The sequence below is a fragment of the Leptodactylus fuscus genome, chromosome 5, assembly GCF_031893055.1.
Source record: "Leptodactylus fuscus isolate aLepFus1 chromosome 5, aLepFus1.hap2, whole genome shotgun sequence".
NCBI lineage: Eukaryota > Metazoa > Chordata > Amphibia > Anura > Leptodactylidae > Leptodactylus > Leptodactylus fuscus.
In genome coordinates, this window is record NC_134269.1 from 16,605,963 (window position 1) to 16,627,357 (window position 21,395).

Below are 21,395 nucleotides of genomic sequence, written 5' to 3' on the forward strand. Positions count from 1 at the left end.
AGCCCTACAATGGCATACAGAGAGTTAAATCCTCATTAAGCCTCTATGAGATGTAACACCGCCTGACCATTGCCTGAGTTGTGCACAAATACTCCTAGTTCTAGTGTACTGACCGATGTATAAGACCCAGCACAAGGCTGCAGCTGAGCGGGGTCAGACCATGGAGCGTGAGCAGCTAAAGCAAGCAAAGATTAAAGGAGACTTAGTATATAATGACGTGGCAGGATTAGCCGGAGGACCCCTCAACCATCTGACCACCATGTCAGTACCACAGTACTATGGATATATGGATATATATTGTGAATGCAAGCAGCTTTAACTATCACAGTATTAATACGAGTGGTATATGAGCCGGCTAAGGAGAATCACACAGACACAGATGGCATACCTCCCAACTTTTAAAGGACAGAAAGAAGGACAAAATGTAGGTGGGATGTGGTAAATTTAGCTCCACCCACTTCTAAATGGACTCCGCCCATTCACACCCATGCACCCCACATCTCTCCCCCCACAATACACCCTGAACCCCACATCTCCCCCCCACCCACAGTACACCCATGCATCCCACATATCTCCCCCCACAATACACCCTGAACCCCACATCTCTCCCCCCACCCACAATACACCCATGCACCCCACATCTCTTCCCCCACCCACAGTAGACCTATGCACCCCACATCTCTCCCCCCACACACAGTAGACCCATGCACCCCACATCTCTCCCCCCACCCACAGTAGACCCATGCACCCCACATCTCTCCCCCCACAATAGACCCTGAACCCCACATCTCTCCCCCCACCCACAGTACACCCATGCACCCCACATCTCTCCTCCACAATACACCCTGAACCCCACATCTCTCCCCCCACCCACAATACACCCATGCACCCCACATCTCTCCCCCCACCCACAGTAGACCCATGCACCCCACATCTCTCCCCCCACCCACAGTACACCCATGCACCCCACATCTCTTCCCCCACCCACAGTAGACCTATGCACCCCACATCTCTCCCCCCACACACAGTAGACCCATGCACCCCACATCTCTCCCCCCACCCACAGTAGACCCATGCACCCCACATCTCTCCCCCCACAATAGACCCTGAACCCCACATCTCTCCCCCCACCCACAGTACACCCATGCACCCCACATCTCTCCTCCACAATACACCCTGAACCCCACATCTCTCCCCCCACCCACAATACACCCATGCACCCCACATCTCTCCCCCCACCCACAGTACACCCATGCACCCCACATCTCCCCCTCACACACAGTACACCCTGCATCCCACATTTCTCCCCCCCACACACAGTCCACCCTGCATCTCACATCCCCCAGTACCTTAGACCACACATCTCTCCATCTCTTCCTTACTACATGGGATATTAAGACACGCCTAACTAGTCACGTAACGTTTGACGTCACACAGGTCCTTCTGAGTACAGTAGTGAAGCCTTCCCCTGATCACCCCGCGCTCTTATCCCAGTTACAGCCTTTTATCTGTTATAAGAGCGGGCGGTGATCAGAGGAAAGTTTGTAAATAAGTAAAACACTTCAGGGACAGAGCGGGACATGCGGTAAGCCGTGCAGGATCGCGGGACACGAGTTTGGATCGGAAATGTCCTGCAGGATGCTGGACGGTTGGGAGCTATCAGATAGCATGAATAGGGGGTTTGGTTTAATAGAGGGAAAGGTAATGTTTAAAATCCATTGTAGGTGTGGTTATACATTGCACAGACAGAAGGTGCGAAGAGTATAAGTAATATACCATGTATGTATATAACATATGGCATATGGGTGTAACACAGGTCTGGCACATGGCTATAAGATAAGACACAGAGGACGATGTATCCCATTGTAGCTTCTGGGAATATGGGCTCTCTGGACAGCATAGGAAAAGGGAATGTAAGATGGCTACAGGCATGCCCATCGGAGGTAGCAGGGGGGGCATTGGAGGTAGCAGGGGTGACTTAGGAGGTAAAGGGGGACATCAGAGGTAGCAGGGGGGCATCAGAGGTAGCAGGGGGACATCAAAGGTAGCAGGGGTGACATAGTAGGTAAAGGGGGGACATAGTAGGTAAAGGGGGTGCATCGAAGGTAGCAGGGGTGACTTAGGAGGTAAAGGGAGACATAGGAGGTAAAGGGGGCATCGGAGGTAGCAGGGGTGACATAGGAGGTAAAGGGGGGACATAAGAGGTAAAGGGGGGCATCGGAGGTTGCAGGGGTGACATAGGAGGTAAAGGGGGGCATCGGCGGTAGCAGGGGTGACATAGGAGGTAAATGGGGGACATCAGAGGTAGCAGGGGTGACATAGGAGGTAAAGGGGGACATAGGAGGTAAAGGGGGGCATCGGAGGTAGCAGGGGTGACATAGGAGGTAAAGGGGGGCATCGGAGGTAGCAGGGGTGACATAGGAGGTAAAGGGGGGCATCGGAGGTAGCAGGGGTGACATAGGAGGTAAAGGGGGGCATCGGAGGTAGCAGGGGTGACAGGAGGTAAAGGGGTGATATCGGAGGTAGCAGGGGGGATATAGGAGGTAGCAGGGGGGACATCGGAGGTAGCAGGGGTGACAGGAGGTAAAGGGGTGATATCGGAGGTAGCAGGGGGGATATAGGAGGTAGCAGGGGGGACATCGGAGGTAGCAGGGGTGACAGGAGGTAAAGGGGTGATATCGAAGGTAGCAGGGGGGATATAGGAGGTAGCAGGGGGGACATCGGAGGTAGCATTGCTTATACAGTGGAGAGGTTTGTAACAGAGGTATATAACACATATATAAAGCTGTATGAGCCATCACCAGTCAGTGTTCTTTAATGTGCAGATGGTGCCTGGACATATAAAGTTACATGGAACAAGTCAGCCACAGTCAAAGTTTATACTTGTAAAATGGGGCACGGATCAGCCCTCCGGATCAGGGCGCTGCCTGTGCAAAAAAAAAAGAAGAAAACAGATCCAGCTCCAGCCAAAATATTCTAATAAAACATGACTTTTAATATTGTTCTCTTAAAAAAAGATTTTTTGTATATCTGTACAGCGTAATCACATTGACATGACGATACCGCTGACGCGTTTCGAGGTGTTGTTACCTCTTAGTCATAGCATGTTTTCTTCTTTTTTTTTGCATATAAAGTTACAGTCTGATATGGCTTCATATCATGTGGGGTAATGCGGGAGCGTGGACAGAAGAGGGTTAGTTTTAGGGATTCTAACTGTGGAAGGGTTTACATTAGGAATTTGGACAGAGAAAAGATGTGTCTTCAGGATTTATTTGAAGGTATAGAAATTAATCTGATTTTCTGGGGTAAAATATTACAGAGGAGTGGTGCAACTTGTGAGAAGTCTAGGGTACAGGAGCGGAAGGTTCTGATAATAGAGAATTTCCTTGCCCAAAACTGACAGTATGAATGTGTTAGGATTGGAGTCAGGGTCAGGCGGTGAAAGATGACACAGCTGGGATGCAAAACTGTGCAACTAATGACAAAAGGGGTCAGAACTATGGTGTTATATCTGAGGTGAGGCAGACCAATGCACTCCCTAATTGAAGTGCGCCTGCGGCTAAGGTGAAGGAAGAGGAAGCCCTAAAAGTGCTAGGGGCTGGAGTAATGAGGGTCACGCCTAAGCAGAAAGCACAGTGTAAAATGCAATGCAAAACGAAAGAAAAAATAGCATGGAACCAGGGAGGACAACAAGTCCCAGCAAGGACACAATAGAGAAGGCGAGGTCGGACAAGCAGAGGGTTAAACCAGGATATCAGAATGAAGTGCCAAATCAGAAGACAAAGAATAGTCAAATACGAGCCGGGTACACTGCAACTAATACACAGACTGAAAGAGACACAGACAGGATATCTGACCGAGCAGGAGACCAGGGAAACACAAAGTGAATGGCTGGCAAGGATACAAACCTGGGTGGGGTTTAAATAACAGCAGAGAAAAACACACCCAAAACCTATGATGGCTAATGGCATAGAGTACTGAGAGTAGGGAAAAGATTTAACCCTTAATCACCTAAGCGCAACCAACAGAACTCTTAACACATCTCCAGGGGAGGCGCCACGCAGCAAGGAGACCGCGGCGACTCCGTGTCCTGACAGTTATACTGTGTTGGAGGAACTTACAGCTTCCGGACATTAGATGGTGATGTTATTATTGTTATGTGCTGAATACATGTAATGATATGCTATGGAGACTTGTCTATATCTCTCCATGCTGCATCTTTCTATGGTTAAGTTCTTTTCCAGTGTGTGTTCCTTGTTGTATTGCTGTATAGACATGCTGATGATGTTACCTCATGTTCTGAAAAGTAAACTGAAGATTAACCCATATCATCTACTCTGCAGCTTTCCTCTGTGACTACACTGTGCAACACAATGACCTCCTACTCCGCTCTGCTCTCATCCGCTCCTCACACAACTGTCTCCAAGATTTCTCCCGTGCATCCCCCATACTCTGGAACTCCTTACCACGACACATAAGACTGACCCCACAATCACAGGCTTCAAGAAGGCCTACAACCTCCAATAACACCATCACCACACTGACATCTGTACAGTCTCCACCCTCTACTTCTGTCTCTACCCCCTTTCCCCATAGATTGTAAGCCCTCGCGGGCAGGGCCCTCTACCCCACTGTGCCAGTCGGTCATTGTTAGTATTATATCTACCTGTATATTCTGTGTACTGTATGTAACCCCCAAATGTAAAGCACCATGGAATTAATATAATAATGTACAGCACCATGGAAGTAATATAATAATGTACAGCAGTATGGAATTAATATAATAATGTACAGCACCATGGAAGTAATATAATAATGTACATCACTATGGAAGTAATATAATAATGTACAGCACCATGGGATTAATATAATAATGTACAGCACCATGGAATTAATATAATAATGTACAGCACCATGGAATTAATATAATAATGTACAGCACCATGGAATTAATATAATAATGTACAGCACCATGGAAATAATATAATAATGTACATCACTATGGAAGTAATATAATAATGTACAGCACCATGGGATTAATATAATAATGTACAGCACCATGGAATTAATATAATAATGTACAGCACCATGGAAATAATATAATAATGTACATCACTATGGAAGTAATATAATAATGTACAGCACCATGGGATTAATATAATAATGTACAGCACCATGGAATTAATATAATAATGTACAGCACCATGGAATTAATATAATAATGTACAGCACCATGGAATTAATATAATAATGTACATCACTATGGAAGTAATGTAATAATTTACAGCACCATGGAAGTAATATAATAATGTACAGCACCATGGGATTAATATAATAATGTACAGCACCATAGGATTAATATAATAATGTACAGCACCATGGAAGTAATATAATAATGTACAGCACCATGGAAATAATATAATAATGTACAGCACCATGGAATTAATATAATAATGTACAGAGCACCATGGGATTAATATAATATTGTACAGCACCATGGAATTAATATAATAATGTACAGCACCATGGAATTAATATAATAATGTACAGCACCATGGGATTAATATAATAATGTACAGTACCATGGAATTAATATAATAATGTACAGCACCATGGAATTAATATAATAATGTACAGCACCATGGAAATAATATAATAATGTACAGCACCATGGAATTAATATAATAATGTACAGAGCACCATGGGATTAATATAATAATGTACATCACTATGGAAGTAATATAATAATTAGAGATGAGCGAACACTAAAATGTTCGAGGTTCGAAATTCGATTCGAACAGCCGCTCACTGTTCGAGTGTTTGAATGGGTTTCGAACCCCATTATAGTCTATGGGGAACATAAACTCGTTAAGGGGGAAACCCAAATTCGTGTCTGGAGGGTCACCAAGTCCACTATGACACCCCAGGAAATGATACCAACACCCTGGAATGACACTGGGACAGCAGGGGAAGCATGTCTGGGGGCATAAAAGTCACTTTATTTCATGGAAATCCCTGTCAGTTTGCGATTTTCGCAAGCTAACTTTTCCCCATAGAAATGCATTGGCCAGTGCTGATTGGCCAGAGTACGGAACTCAACCAATCAGCGCTGGCTCTGCTGGAGGAGGCGGAGTCTAAGATCGCTCACACATTCAGCACACACATTCAGCACTGCTTCATCATGCCAATACAATGCATTAGCCAGTGCTGATTGGCCAGAGTACGGAATTCGGCCAATCAGCGCTGGCTCTGCTGGAGGAGGCGGAGTCTAAGGTCGGACCTGAATGGAGACTGGTGTGGAGCGATCTTAGACTCCGCCTCCTCCAGCAGAGCCAGCGCTGATTGGCCGAATTCCGTACTCTGGCCAATCAGCGCTGGCCAATGCATTCTATTAGCTTGATGAAGCAGAGTGTGCACAAGGGTTCAAGTGCACCCTCGGCTCTCCTACATCAGAGCCGAGGGTGCGCTTGAACCCTTGTGCAGCCTCGGCTCTGCTACATCAGAGCCGAGGGTGCGCTTGAACCCTTGTGCACACTCTGCTTCATCACGCTAATAGAATCCATTGGCCAGCACTGATTGGCCAGAGTACGGAATTCGGCCAATCAGCGCTGGCCAATGCATCCCTATGGGAAAAAGTTTATCTCACAAAAATCACAATTACACACCCGATAGAGCCCCAAAAAGTTATTTTTAATAACATTCCCCCCTAAATAAAGGTTATCCCTAGCTATCCCTGCCTGTACAGCTATCCCTGTCTCTTAGTCACAAAGTTCACATTCTCATATGACCCGGATTTGAAATCCACTATTCGTCTAAAATGGAGGTCACCTGATTTCGGCAGCCAATGACTTTTTCCAATTTTTTTCAATGCCCCCGGTGTCGTAGTTCCTGTCCCACCTCCCCTGCGCTGTTATTGGTGCAAAAAAGGCGCCAGGGAAGGTGGGAGGGGAATCGAATTTTGGCGCACTTTACCACGTGGTGTTCGATTCGATTCGAACATGGCGAACACCCTGATATCCGATCGAACATGTGTTCGATAGAACACTGTTCGCTCATCTCTAATAATAATGTACACCACCATGGAATTAATATAATAATGTACAGCACCATGGGATTAATATAATAATGTACAGCACCATGGGATTAATATAATAATGTACAGCACCATGGAATTAATATAATAATGTACAGCACCATGGGATTAATATAATAATGTACAGCACTATGGAATTAATATAATAATGTACATCACTATGGAAGTAATATAATAATGTACAGCACCATGGAATTAATATAATAATGTACAGCACCATGGAATTAATATAATAATGTACAACACCATGGGATTAATATAATAATGTACAGAGCACCATGGAATTCATATAATAATGTACAGCACTATGGAATTAATATAATAATGTACAGCACCATGGGATTAATATAATAATGTACAGCACCATGGAATTAATATAATAATGTACAGCACCATGGAATTAATATAATAATGTACAGCACTATGGAATTAATGGTGCTAAATAAATAAATAATAATCAGAATAAGTTTTTTCACCTGAGGAACTTCCTCCTGCCAATCCTTGTCCCCACGTATGTACTGTATTTATATCTGTATGAGCAATGTATGTCTTCAGTTCTTGTTCTGTTTGCATGTATGCTTTCATTTTACTTGTTGCTGGAGTATCTGCCTTGTCTGTTTTATGTCCTAGTCTTATTCTACTGCTTATTGGTCAGTGACTTTATATTGTCTGCCATCTGTTTCTGTTACCTTATTGACGTCTGGCTTCTGTTCCTGTTAGGACTATGGTTTCCTCTTCTGTTGCGTGTTTGGTCCATGACTTCTGATTCGGTTGCTTGTTGCCTTTGGCTTCCATCCCTGATTCCTGTGTTCTCTCCTGTCCTGATTCTTATGTTGCCTGTATATTCTGTTATCAGCTCTGTATTCTGTGTACCTGTACTGTCTGTCCTGTTTTTAGTTAGTGTTCACATTTTTATACATTTTTTATGCATGGTCTGCGTCACAGTTCTGATGCCTGGTTACTTCTACTAAATTGTGCCCACCTCAGGAGGTAGCAGATTCTCCGTAGCAAAGACCAGATTTTTTAATAGGGGTTAAAAGGGTGAGAACCAGGGAATCTGCTAGGACAAGCGGTTCTGACAGTGTCAGATTGTGCAGAGACACTTCCCCATCCGTAGCACCAAGTATCTAGAGATGAGCAAACCAGTTTGTAATGAGGTCTTTGGGGTTCACCACCCATAAATTAATATTATACCTTGGGTTTCTGCAGATCTCAGATTACGATAAGCAGAGGCCCAGAGCCCTCACCATTCCTGGACTCCTTTTAGAGTCCAGTGCTCCTTAACGGTTCTCTTCCAGCCTTCGGGGTGACATCATTGGCCATAGGAACAAGAGAAAAAGAAAAAATACGGCACCGAGCCGACCCTAGTGTAGTAAATTCAGCACAAATATGAGTAAAGGTAAGCAAATGGGAAGCCGCTCACCTTAGGGGGTTGTGTAGGACACAACAACCCCAACAGTTAAAAAGATGTTAGAAACCGAGAGGGAAGCAGCTGGAAGAAACATCACTGGGACGTAGAGGCATCAACAGACTGGGACCAAAATCTTCAGAAGGATTGGCAAGGAGAAACGCTCACCCAATTGGATAACGATATGTTTATTAAGGCACGACGCGTTTCAGGCACTTAGGCCCTTTATCAAGTGCAATAAATCACCTTCCCAGAGCAGCTGGGAGTCTTAGTGGTTCCGAGTTCAGGCTCATAGGGGAACTAAGGGGAAATTGTAGTCGTTTGAATTGTAATGGGAAATGATTTGGTATAATTGGAATGCGTGGGGTTAACACACTGTCACCTTTAGCTGCTCCTGTAAGAATAGTGGCTTCAATGATATTTGTTCCTAGTTGTGTGACACGTAGCCTCGTGCCATTACACAATCGGACGCATCCAGATTACGCATTAGTAGAACAGGGCCGCCAATCTTGAGTTCTAGTTTATGTGAAGGGACGCCGGGTAATTCTAAGGTGGGCAGTAAGGCAGATTGGTGACATTATTATCGACCGTTACATGTCCGTGGTGGGTTGAAACGATACATGGGAGTATACAGGCCAGAAGTAGTCCCAATGCAAACATGTAGATTCACTGAAAATAGCTCTAGAAACTAAATAAATAAAATATAACTTTTATTAATAACAATTAAAAAGTTTTGTTTAGTGCTTCCTAATGCTAAAAGCACCAGTGGGTATTCAACTGTGGTCACAGATGTATACATGTATTCCAAACATGTCAATTTGTTACAAACGATTATGTTACCAATTGTAATGGTTTGTTGCAAGTCAGATGAAAATACTCGCTATGAGGATATAAGTGTAAATTGATCAGAGCCGCCTCTTGTATCAACTGATCTACACCCTGCCTTCCTCAACCAAAGAGTTACATGTCCTATAAACAGACAACCAAGTGTGGATTCACATAATGCATGTAAAGCTTAACAGAGCCTGTCTCCCCCGAGGATACTGGCCTAATGCCACACCAACAGGATCTGGCAAGCCTATTAAAGCTTAGTGAATAACCACAACCTTAAAGCTGTTTGCTTATTGTTTTTGACATGAATCTAAATAGACTGACTAGCACATTAGCCCAACGCGGCGTTTCTTCAAATTTATGAGTCATCAGGGGCCGATAGAATTGAGCAACAAAATAGATATAGCACCCTTTACAGATGCAACGTGACCGCACAGGACCGCACTGATGTCGGTGGTAGCGCGCCGCAGACCTACCCATTATTTAAAGGACAAGCCCCTCCTACTCTCTTAACAATCCTCCAATAGCCAGATTGCATGGGCGTGACATAGTTGCATGTGACCGGCTGATACACAGAGTGCCCCACATGCCATTCAATGCATGCGCGCTCCACAAAGCCCGAAGACAATCACCCCGAGCCAATCCAAGCTTTGCCGCATGCGACCGTCCGCTGTATCCAGTTTCGTGCGCCTCGGCACGCATGCGCACTGTGGTCACATAGAGACTTAGTCTCCAACATCTCCTGGACTACGCGCGATGTCTTGCCTCTGCCCGTACACATGCGCACTATGGTCACATAGAGACTTAGTCTCCAACACCTCCTGGACTGCGCGCGATGTCTTGCCTCTGCCCGTACCAGCGAGTATTCACTACATTGTGTTGCCGACCAGCACAACCAACTTGACAATGTTGCATAATAGCACTCTTAATTGCCCATCATTACTATTACACAGATGGGATATAATAGTAAAATGTATACCAGAATAATACTCGCAGGGATGTCTATCCTCAATATTTTTATGGACAGAATACCATGTTATAAGCTATCTTTGGCATCGACAGAGTATTTTGATAATGGGGGCTGTCCTACAAAATTATAGAGGAATACTCTGACCACAGCCACTGGTCAGGTCATACATCGACGTCTAGTACATACTCACGATGACATGTACTAATATTTGGACAATAGGTAAGTATATGTATTCCACAGATAGATGTTATACAATACTATTGAGTTTCTGCAACCTACTCCTGAATGACAAACATACATCTCCAAGAAAGTCCATTTTAAGAAGGACTACAGCCCTCAAGTAACTGTTAGATCCAGACTACCCTTTTTACCTATCAGATATAACATGAGAAGTCAAGCATCTCATTTAACCCTTTTGGTTGGAGGGTATCCAATTTGTATATCCATTGGGTTTCTTTTTTCAGGACCATATTGTCCCAGTCACCGCCTCGTGCATGTGGCCTCACCACCTCAATTGCCTGAAAACGTGAAGATCTTGTATCAGCATTGTGACATCTTTTAAAATGCCTCGCAACTGGAGTGTCACGTTCATTCAAGATGTCACATACGTGATCTCTTATTCTTCTCCTGAATTGTCGAATTGTTTTTCCTACATATCCAATAGGACATGAACAGCTCAGGAGGTAAACAACCCCCATTGTGGAGCAGTTAGCAAAACTACAACAATTGAAAATCTGATGAGTAACGAGGTTTTTGAAGGTTTTGGAAGGATCAATAAATGGACATGCAGAACAACCCCCACACTTGTGGGTGCCCACAGTCCGCCCTCCACTCAACCAGGTCTCCCCTCCTAATATCGGCGATAGGAAGCTGTGAACCAGCCTGTCCTTCAAGTTTTTTCCCCTCCTATATGTTACCATGGGCTTCGACCCCAATACGTCCTCCAAATCTGGATCCGACTGCAAACATGCTATCGGAACTTACCAGTGTCATTGGCGTGGAGACCTAGGGAAGGTGGATGGATCGTGAAGACGAAACAGCAGTGAGGTGAGAGTGCCGTGGGGGCGTGTGGCGGGCTGGAGAGAGTAGTTTGGGTGCTGCGGCCTACGGTGAAGGTGCAAAATGGTGGCGTGCTGGAAACACGTTCTGTAGGTGGCTAAGATGCGCATGCTCCTGGCAACACAGTGGAGTGGCTGGGTGGGCGGTGTCGCGGATCGTCAGAGCGATGAGGGTCAGCAAACATGGCTGCCTTAAAGAGGTCGCCTCCTGGAGTATCGTTAAGGTGAGGGTGAAAATGGTAAAGTATATGTAAATGTGATTGTGTGGGGTTAGGGGCTAGGCTGTAGAGGGTAATATGAATTTTGTGGCTTGCTATGGTCCAAAGTGTGTGAGATTGCAGAGATGCTGATGTGAGTTTGGGTTTTCTAGGGTTCCTGGGAAAAACGTATGTGCGCTATTGTGACGAAAAGTAGCTTATTGCGCAATCCTGTGTAGTAACTATGTTTGTGGAAACTTTCAGCTAAATCGGTCGAACGGGTTTTGCGTGATTGAGGAACAAACATCCGAACATCCAAACACACAAACCCACAAACATCCAAACTCACAAACTTTTTATAATATTAATAGGATAAAGATGACCACCAAGAAGAGCAGATAAAACATTTATTGGCATATAATATATCAAATTAGACCTGAGAATTACAGTAAAGGTGACAGAGGTGACGGGGGAGATTTAGGAAGTCACATTCTTATGAATCACATCCATTAAACTCTATATTTTCTGAAAATTCATAGAAGTCATCACATTTTTGTCTGTTTTCTTTCTTTTGACAGTCTCTATTGTTTGGCCACCATTCGATCCACGTGTCTCTTCCAATAATATACGAATAACTAAGAAGAGGAAATATAGAATGTATAAAATGATGGGATTAAGCCAAACAGATATGTAGTACAGGACGACATTTTATAGCGGGTCGGAATTAGCATTGGCGTCATTTTCTTATGGGTTTTATTTGGTATGTTACCGATATTCAGCAGGTTGTTACAATTATTATATTACCAAATATAGAACGTTTTGTTATGTTTTAATGGATTTTTAAACAAAAATAAGGTTGAGCCGATCTTGAGATTTCAGGATTGATTTTAAAATCCGATTTCTGATCATTTTCCAGCCGATCGCGATCATGAAATCTTCTCGATCGGGATCCGATCCGCTCAACCCTAGTCAATGCTTTTCTATGGGAAAAGTCAACTTTTAGGGTTGAGCTGATCTTGAGATTTCAAAATCCGATTTCTGATCATTTTTGCAGCCGATCCCTATCATGAAATTTGCTCAATCGCCGATCGGGATCCGATCTTTTCCGATCCCGATCACTCAACCCTAAACAAAAATCCAAATCTTTGGAAAAAAGATGCAATATTATGAAACCTGTAACCGTTTATATGTCGAGATATGGGGCTGAATAAGGCGTATTTTTTGCAGGGACAGATGTAACTTTTATTTTTATCATTTTGAGGAATGTTGGATGCTTTTTAGAGATGAGCGAACACTAAAATGTTTGAGGTTCGAAATCCAATTCGAACAGCCGCTCACTGTTTGAGTGTTCGAAGGGGTTTCGAACCCCATTATAGTCTATGGGGAACATATACTCGTTAAGGGGGAAACCCAAATCTGTCTCTGGAGGGTCACCAAGTCCACTATGACACCACAGGAAATGATGCCATTTCCTGTGGTGTCATAGTGGAATAAAAGAATAAAAGAGGAGATGTTGTTTTTATACCGGGGGTCAAGGATAGCAAAGATCCAGTACTGGTTGTCCTCCATGATTTTGAAAATACGCTTGTCAGTTGTAAAGCACCCCAATATGAACTCAGCCATGTCTGCCACAGTGTTAGTTGGCATGACTCCTCTGGCCCCACCGGAAAGTTCAATCTCCATTTCCTCCTCATCCTCCCTTTCTACCCATCTGCGCTGCAACAATGGGACGATTCGAAGTTGCCCGGAAGCCTCCTGTATCACCATCACATCATCGGACAACTCTTCTTCCTCCTCCTCCTCCTCCTCCTCCTCCATTAAACACGATAAAGCGGACAGATGTGTGGACCTACTCTCCAGCTGTGATGGATCGGATGCTATCCCTGACTCCTCTGGAATGACACTGGAACAGCAGGGGAAGCTGGGAACATCACAGCCTAACAACTACACTTTTTACACACTCAATACCACCTCTCAGACAGTGGAAAAACACCTTGAAACATATGTATTTGGCCCTTGGAGTGAGGAGAGCTTGTCACCAGCAATGAATTTGGCCCTTGTAGTGAGTTGAGGTTGGCACCAACGTTGTTTTTGAAAATCAGGGTGGATTGAGCCTCTAACCAGCCAAGTTTGGGGAAATTCATGGTGGAAGGAGTCTCTAACCAGCCCAGCATGGGGAAAGTCATGGTGGAAGGAGCCTCCAATCAGCAGAGTTTAGGGAAATCAGGGTGGAGGGACCCTCTAACCAGCAGAGTTTAGGGAAGTCAGGGTGTAGGGAGACTCTAACCAGCAGAGTTTAGGGAAACCAGGGTGGAGGGAGCCTCTAACCAGCAGAGTTGTGGGAAATCAGGGTGGAGGGAGCCTCTAACCAGCAGAGTTGTTGGAAATCAGGATGGAGGGAGCCTCTAACCAGCAGAGTTGTGGGAAATCAGGGTGGAGGGAGCCTCTAACCAGCAGAGTTGTAGGAAAGCAGGGTGGAGGGAGCCTCTAACCAGCAGAGTTGTGGGAAAGCAGGGTGGAGGGAGCCTCTAACCAGCAGAGTTGTGGGAAAGCAGGGTGGAGGGAGCCTCTAACCAGCAGAGTTGTTGGAAATCAGGATGGAGGGAGCCTCTAACCAGCAGAGTTGTGGGAAATCAGGGTGGAGGGAGACTAGTAGGAGTAGAATTGTGCAACGCTTATGGTGGATGAGTATGAGGATGCGGAGGAGGAATTGGAGAGGTTGAGCACAGACATGGAGTTTCATGTTGGGGTGCTTTACACAGGTGGGCACGAAAATGAAGGCTCTATCCATTGGTGGTTCATTTTTATCAAAGTGAGCCAGTCGGTACTCTCAGCTGACAGACGGGTGCGCCTGTCAGTGATGATGCCACCGGCTGCACTGAACACCCTCTCAGATAGGACGCTGGCGGCAGGACAGGACAGCACCTCCAAGGCATATAGGGCAAGTTCAAGCCAAAGGTCCAACTTCGACACCCAATACGTGTAGGGCGCAGAGGGATCGGAGAGGACAGGGCTGTGGTCGGAAAGGTATTCCCACAACATGCGCCTATACTTCTCACGCCTGGTGACACTAGGACCCTCAGTGGCGGTACTTTGGCGAGGGGGTGCCATCAAGGTGTCCCAGAGCTTAGACAGTGTGCCCCTTGTTTGTGTGGACCGGTGAGCACTTGGTCGCCTAGTGAAGGAACTGCCCTCCCTGCCGCCAATGTCACATGCTGGAAACATCTCCATCATATTCTGCATCAATTGCTTGTGGCATTGATGCGATTGGCCCTCCCCTCTACCGGAATAAAAGATGAGATGTTGTTTTTATACCGGGGGTCAAGGATAGCAAAGATCCAGTACTGGTTGTCCTCCATGATTTTGAAAATACGCTTGTCAGTTGTAAAGCACTCCAACATGAACTCAGCCATGTCTGCCACAGTGTTAGTTGGCATGACTCCTCTGGCCCCACCGGAAAGTTCAATCTCCATTTCCTCCTCATCCTCCATTTCTACCCATCTGCGCTGCAACAATGGGATGATTCGAAGTTGCCTGGAAGCCTCCTGTATCACCATCACATCATCGGACAACTCTTCTTCCTCCTCCCCCTCCTCCTCCTCCTCCATTAAACGCGATGAAGCGGACAGATGTGTGGACCTACTCTCCAGCTGTGACGGATCGGATGCTATCCCTGACTCCTCTGTGTGATCTGAGTTATCCCTGATGTGAATCAGGAATTCTCTCAGCACACACAAGAGCGGGATTGTAAGGCTCACCATCGCATCTTCAGAGCTAACCCTCCTTGTGGACTCCTCAAACACCCGTAGGATGTCACAAAGGTCTCTCATCCATGGCCACTCATGGATGAGAAACTGAGGCAGCTGACTTTGTGGCACCCTAGGGTTTTGTAGCTGGTATTCCATCAAAGGTCTCTGCTGCTCAACCACTCTACTCAACATCTGAAACGTTGAGTTCCAGCGTGTGGGGACGTCGCACAAAAGCCGGTGTTGTGGCACATGCAGGCGTTGCTGGAGTGATTTTAAGCTAGCAGCGGCTACTGTCGACTTGCAAAAGTGGGTGCACATGCGCCGCACTTTCACCAGTAGCTCTGGAACATTGGGGTAGCTCTTTAGGAAACGTTGCACCACTAGGTTGAAGACGTGGGCCAGGCATGGAACATGTTGGAGTCCGGCAAGCTCCAGAGCTGCTACCAGGTTTCGGCCGTTATCACAAACGACCATGCCTGGGCCCAGGTGCAGCGGTTCAAACCATATTGCCGTCTCATCGAGGAGGGCATCCCTCACCTCGGAGACAGTGTGCTGTCTGTCCCCCAAGCTGATCAGCTTCAGCACGGCCTCCTGACGTCTACCAATGCCAGTGCTGCAACGTTTCTGACTCGTAGCTGGGGTCAATCTAACAGCGGAGGAGGAGGCGGTGGCGGAGGAGGAGGGTGTTCTTCCCGTGTCCCTGCCAGGAATGTTAGGCGGGGAGACGAGGTACACCGGGCCAGTTTAGGAAGCAGTCCCAGCCTCAACTACATTCACCCAGTGTCAGGATACGGAGTCGCCGCGGTCTCCTTGCTGCGCGGCGTCTCCCTGGGAGACGTGTTAGGAGTTCTATTGGGTGTGCTTAGGTCATTAAGGGTTAATCTTTTCCTTGCCTTCAGTCTCCATGCCATTAGCCATCAGGTGTGTTCTCTGCTGCTATTTAAACCCCACCCAGGCATGGATCCTTGCCAGCCATTCACTTTGTGGTTCCTGGTTCCTCTGCTCAGTCTGATTCCCTGTCTGTTTGTATTCGGTCTGTTCTCTTGGTTTATTTACCCGGCTTGTATTTTTGACTATCCCTTGTCTTTTGATTGGTACCTTTATTATATCTCCTGGCTTGACCTCTTGCTCGACTGACCTCGCCTTCTCTTCAGTGTCTTGCTGGGACTTGTGGTCCTCCCTGGTTCCATACTGTTTAGTCTTTTGTTTTGCATTGCATTGACACTGTGCTTTCTGTTTAGGTGTGACCCCGTGACTCCAGTCCCTAGCACTTTCAGGGCCTCCTCTCCCCTTATCCTAGCCGCCGGATAGAAGCGTAAGGAGTCGTGGTAGGCGCACTTCAATTAGGAAGTGCATTGGTCTGCCTCATCTCAGATATTACAGCATAGTTATAGCTGCAGGGCCTACGACCCCTTTTGTCATTAATTGCACAGTGTTGCTTTCCCAGCTGTGTCACTTTGCACTGCCTGACCCTGACTCCAATCCTTACATAATGGCTGGCCCTTACCCTAGGCAGGCCGCCCGGCGGTTTAGTGTGGATGCCGAACGCTCCGTAACTGACCGCCTGGACGAACTGTCAAGGCAGGTGCAGGGCATGGCTGGGTTAATTAACCAAGTCTCGCAGCGTCTGGAGGCTTTGCCTGATCCAACATCAGCCACTGCAGGTGCTTCTATTCAATCACCAGTTTTTCCCATATTGAATACCCATCAGGATCCTAAAATGCTCTTGCCTGACCGTTTTGACGGTAAACCAGACAGATTCCGAACATTTCGGGAATCTTGCCGTTTATTTTTTTGTTTTAATTTCCTTTCTTCTGAAGCAGAGCAGGTGGCGCTGGTGGTGTCCCTTCTACGAGGATCACCACAAGACTGGGCCTTGGCTCTACCTGCTGGAGCTCCTGAATGGAATTCGTTAACAAAGTTTTTTGAAACATTAGGTCAGATTTATGATGACCCTAATAGAGTTGCCTTGGCCGAGTCCCATCTGTTGTCTATTCAGCAGGGAGTTAGAACTGCCGAGGACTATTGTACGGAGATTCGTCAGTGGAGCTCTCAGTCAGGGTGGACAGACAGACCTTTGTTAACCCTTTTTAGACAAGGCTTATCTGATTCTGTAAAAGATGCTCTAGTAAGTCATCCAGTCCCTGAAAATCTAGGAGACTTTATGTCCTTGGCTATTTCTATTGATAGGAAGCTTAAGGAAAGGCGTAGAGAGAAATTAAGCATTATCAAAAAAAAAAAAGAAGGAACCAATATAGGAACTCACCGACCGATGCAAGGTGCACGACCTATTTCTTCTGGACTCGGAGAAGAAAAAAGGATCCAATCAGGCTATGATTAAGAAACCCTTGCGGTTTTGAAACGCGTCAGCCAAGCCAGAGATGTGATATTTAACGTTTTTATTTTTACTTTTTGTACTTTCTTTCTTTCTTACTTTTTTGTTATGGTGTTCTTTGCCAAATTTTAAAATAATGGAATAAAATATACTTTTTTATCACGAGCAAGAGCTGCGGACCTTTACTCTCCTTTTCACATTTAGAAATTAAGCATACCTGGGTCCTCAGCTAAATCCTGGTCTGTCCTTTCGGAACCTATACCTCCTTCTGCTGTTCCTACCTCTTGTTCCATTCCTGAAGAAGAACCAATGATATTGGGGTCCACAACCGCCTCCAGGAGAAAGTATCGCCTAGAAAACGCTCTGTGTCTGTATTGCGGCAAACCTGGACATATCCTGAGAATCTGTCCAACCAGACCTAAACCACCGCTGGGAAACGCCAATGCCTGAGTGATTTCCGGGAGGGTCACTCAGGCACACAGGTACCTCCTAATAATATTGAGAAATGTTTACTCCCTGCTATTCTTGTTAATGGTAACAAAACTTTTGCATGTCAGGCGATGGTGGATTCAGGTGCCGCCATGAACTTCATCCATGAAGTTGTGGCACAAGCTCTAGGAATTGAATTGATTCCCTTGAAATACCCATTTCAGGTATCTGGAGCAGATCTAACCCCTTTGTCTGAAGGGAAAATCTTAGCCCGTACTGCTGAGGTGCAGTTTTTTGTCGGCAGTTTACATATTGAAAAAGTGTCATTTTTTGTTATGAAAAAACTGGCTGCAGACGTTATTCTTGGTTTACCCTGGTTGCGGGTACATAATCCAGTGTTTAATTGGGAAACTTCAGAGTTGGTTAGATGGGGAGATTCCTGTACTTCTCATATTAATACTGTTTGTACTATCAAAAATGATATCAAAATTCCGTAATTTATTACTGAGTTCAAAGACGTCTTTGATGAGCTCAATGTGGAAGCCTTGCCTCCACATCGACCTTATGACTGCGCAATTTATTTGGTTCCTGGAGCTAAACTACCCAAAGGTTGCATTTTTAACCTTTCAGCTCCAGAGCGCGAGTCCATGCGCCAGTATATTAAAGAGAGCCTATCTAAAGGACATATCCGACCTTCAGTTTCTCCTGTGGGGGCGGGGTTTTTCTTCGTTGAAAAAAAAGATGGTGGCCTCCGACCTTGTATTGACTACAGGGAGTTGAATAAGATTACGGTCAAAGACCAACATCCTCTGCCACTCATCCCAGATCTTTTTAACCAGGTGGTGGGGGCTCGATGGTTTTCTAAAATTGACCTCCGCGGAGCTTACAACTTGATTCGGATAAGAGATGGGGATGAGTGGAAAACCGCAGTTAATACCCCTGAAGGTCATTTTAAATACCTAGTTATGCCTTTTGGTTTGAGCAATGCTCCGGCGGTATTTCAACGTTTTGTGAATGACATTTTTAGGGATCTGTTAGGTAGATATCTAGTAATTTATTTAGATGACATCCTCATATTCTCACCGGACTGGGAGTCACATCAGCAACATGTAAAAGAGGTTCTTCTTAGGCTACGTCAAAACCACCTCTGTGCTAAGTTATCCAAGTGTCAATTTGGAGTCCAGGAGATAGTTTTTTTGGGATACATCCTTACTCCTGGTTCCATTGGTATGGATCCCAGAAAGGTATCTGCAGTACTTGAATGGGAGAAACCTACTACCTTAAAAGAAGTTCAAAGGTTTCTAGGTTTCGCCAACTATTACCGAAAATTTATCCGAAATTTTTCTTCTATTGTTAAACCTCTCACCAATTTGACCAAAAAGGGGGCGGATCCTGCCTCCTGGACACCAGAGACGGAGGTAGCGTTCGCCACCTTAAAACAACTCTTTACTTCTGCCCCAGTCCTGGTCCATCCTGATCCTGAATTGCCCTTTATTGTAGAGGTTGACGCTTCAGAAGTAGGTGTAGGAGCCGTCCTGTCTCATGGCACTGAACCATTTACCAACCTCCAACCTATCGCCTACTTTTCCAGGAGGTTCTCCACTACCGAGGCCAATTATGATGTTGGCAATAGAGAGCTTCTGGCGATTAAGTGGGCCTTTGAAGAGTGGAGACACTACCTGGAGGGGGCCAGACATAAAATTACTGTACTGACTGACCACAAAAACTTATTATATTTAGACAAGGCAAAAAGATTAAATCCCCGTCAAGCCAGGTGGGCTCTATTTTTCACTAGGTTCCACTTTGTAATTACCTACCGTCCCGGCTCAAAGAATACTAAAGCAGATGCCTTGTCTAGAAGTTTTGGTCTTAGTGGTAGTTCTGATGGGGAACCTGAAAATATACTTGCTCCTGGGGTGGTAGTGGCAGTTTTGACCTCGGATCTTGAAACCCGTATTCTTAACACTCAGGATGCTGCCCCTAGTGCGTTACCACCAGGTAAATTATTTGTCCCTAGTCACCTCCGCTTGGCGCTCTTAGAGGAGATCAATTCCTCTGTTCTGGCAGGTCATCCAGGCATTGCTGGTACTGGGAATCTGTTATCACGAATGTATTGGTGGCCATCTTGGCAACAGGATGTAAAAAAGTTTGTTCATTCTTGCGAGACCTGTGCCAGATCTAAGGTGCCCCATCAACTTCCAGCGGGTCTTTTACATCCACTCCCGCTACCCAATAGACCCTGGTCACACATCTCCATGGATTTTATTACCAATCTCCCGTCCTCTAAAGGGAAATCGGTAATTTGGGTTGTAGTAGATCGTTTTTCTAAGATGTCCCACTTTGTTGCCTTGAAAAAATTGCCTTCAGCTAAATTGTTGGCCTGGTTGTTTATCCGCCACATTTTACGTCTGCATGGTATTCCTTCAAATGTGGTGTCGGACAGGGGCGTACAGTTTGTGTCCAGGTTTTGGAAAGCCTTTTGTAACAGGTTGGGAGTCTCGCTTTCTTTCTCCTCAGCGTTTCACCCAGAGACTAACGGTCAAACAGAGAGATTGAATCAATCTTTAGAACAATATTTGAGGTGCTTTGTGTCTGATTGCCAAGATAAATAGAGTGAATATTTGCCCATGGCTGAGTTTGCACTAAATAATCATGTCAACTCCTCGACTCGGTTGTCTCCTTTCCACATTAACTATGGTTTTCACCCCAGATTCTCCTCAGGAACAGGCAATGAATTTGCCTTTTCCTCAGTAGAGGATGTTGCTAAATCTCTCTGTACTGTATGGGCTGAAAGCCTGGCATCGCTGAGAAAAGCCCAGGCTAATCAAGTAAATTTCGCCAACAGGAAGCGCCGCCCTGGACCTGACTTTGTGGTGGGTGACAAGGTCTGGTTATCCACTAAAAATCTCCAACTTCGTGTTCCATCTACTAAATTTGCCCCGCGTTTTATTGGTCCATATCCCATTTCTGAAATAATCAACCCTGTGTCATTCAAATTATCACTTCCTAGGTCCCTCCATATTCACCCAGTTTTTCATAAGTCCCTACTCAAAAAGTATGTTCCGGCAATGGTCACTCGTTCCCCACCCGAACCCATGATCGTTCAGGGGGAACTAGAGTATGAGGTGGAGCGGGTCATTGATTCACGCAGAGTGCGGAATTCCCTTCAGTTCCTCATACATTGGAAGGGGTATGGACCAGAGGAGCGTGTTTGGGTGGCAGCCAGAGACCTTCACGCTCCTAGATTGGTGGAGAGGTTTTTCCGTTCTTGCCCTACTAAGCCAGGGGGTCCTCTTGAGGGTCCGGAGGCCCCTCCTCAAAGGGG

General features: G+C 45.6%; 1 protein-coding gene across 1 annotated transcript in view; it reads right to left on the reverse strand.

The window, feature by feature from the left end:
• Window positions 1-12,050: 12,050 nt before the first annotated feature.
• Window positions 12,051-21,395, reverse strand: part of LOC142202395 (venom factor-like) — a 78,914-nt gene continuing 69,569 nt past the window's right edge. Inside the window, exon 41 of the mRNA XM_075272489.1 lies at window positions 12,051-12,192. Within this exon, the coding sequence (XP_075128590.1) occupies window positions 12,051-12,192 (142 nt within the window). The remainder of the gene's footprint in view (window positions 12,193-21,395) is intronic.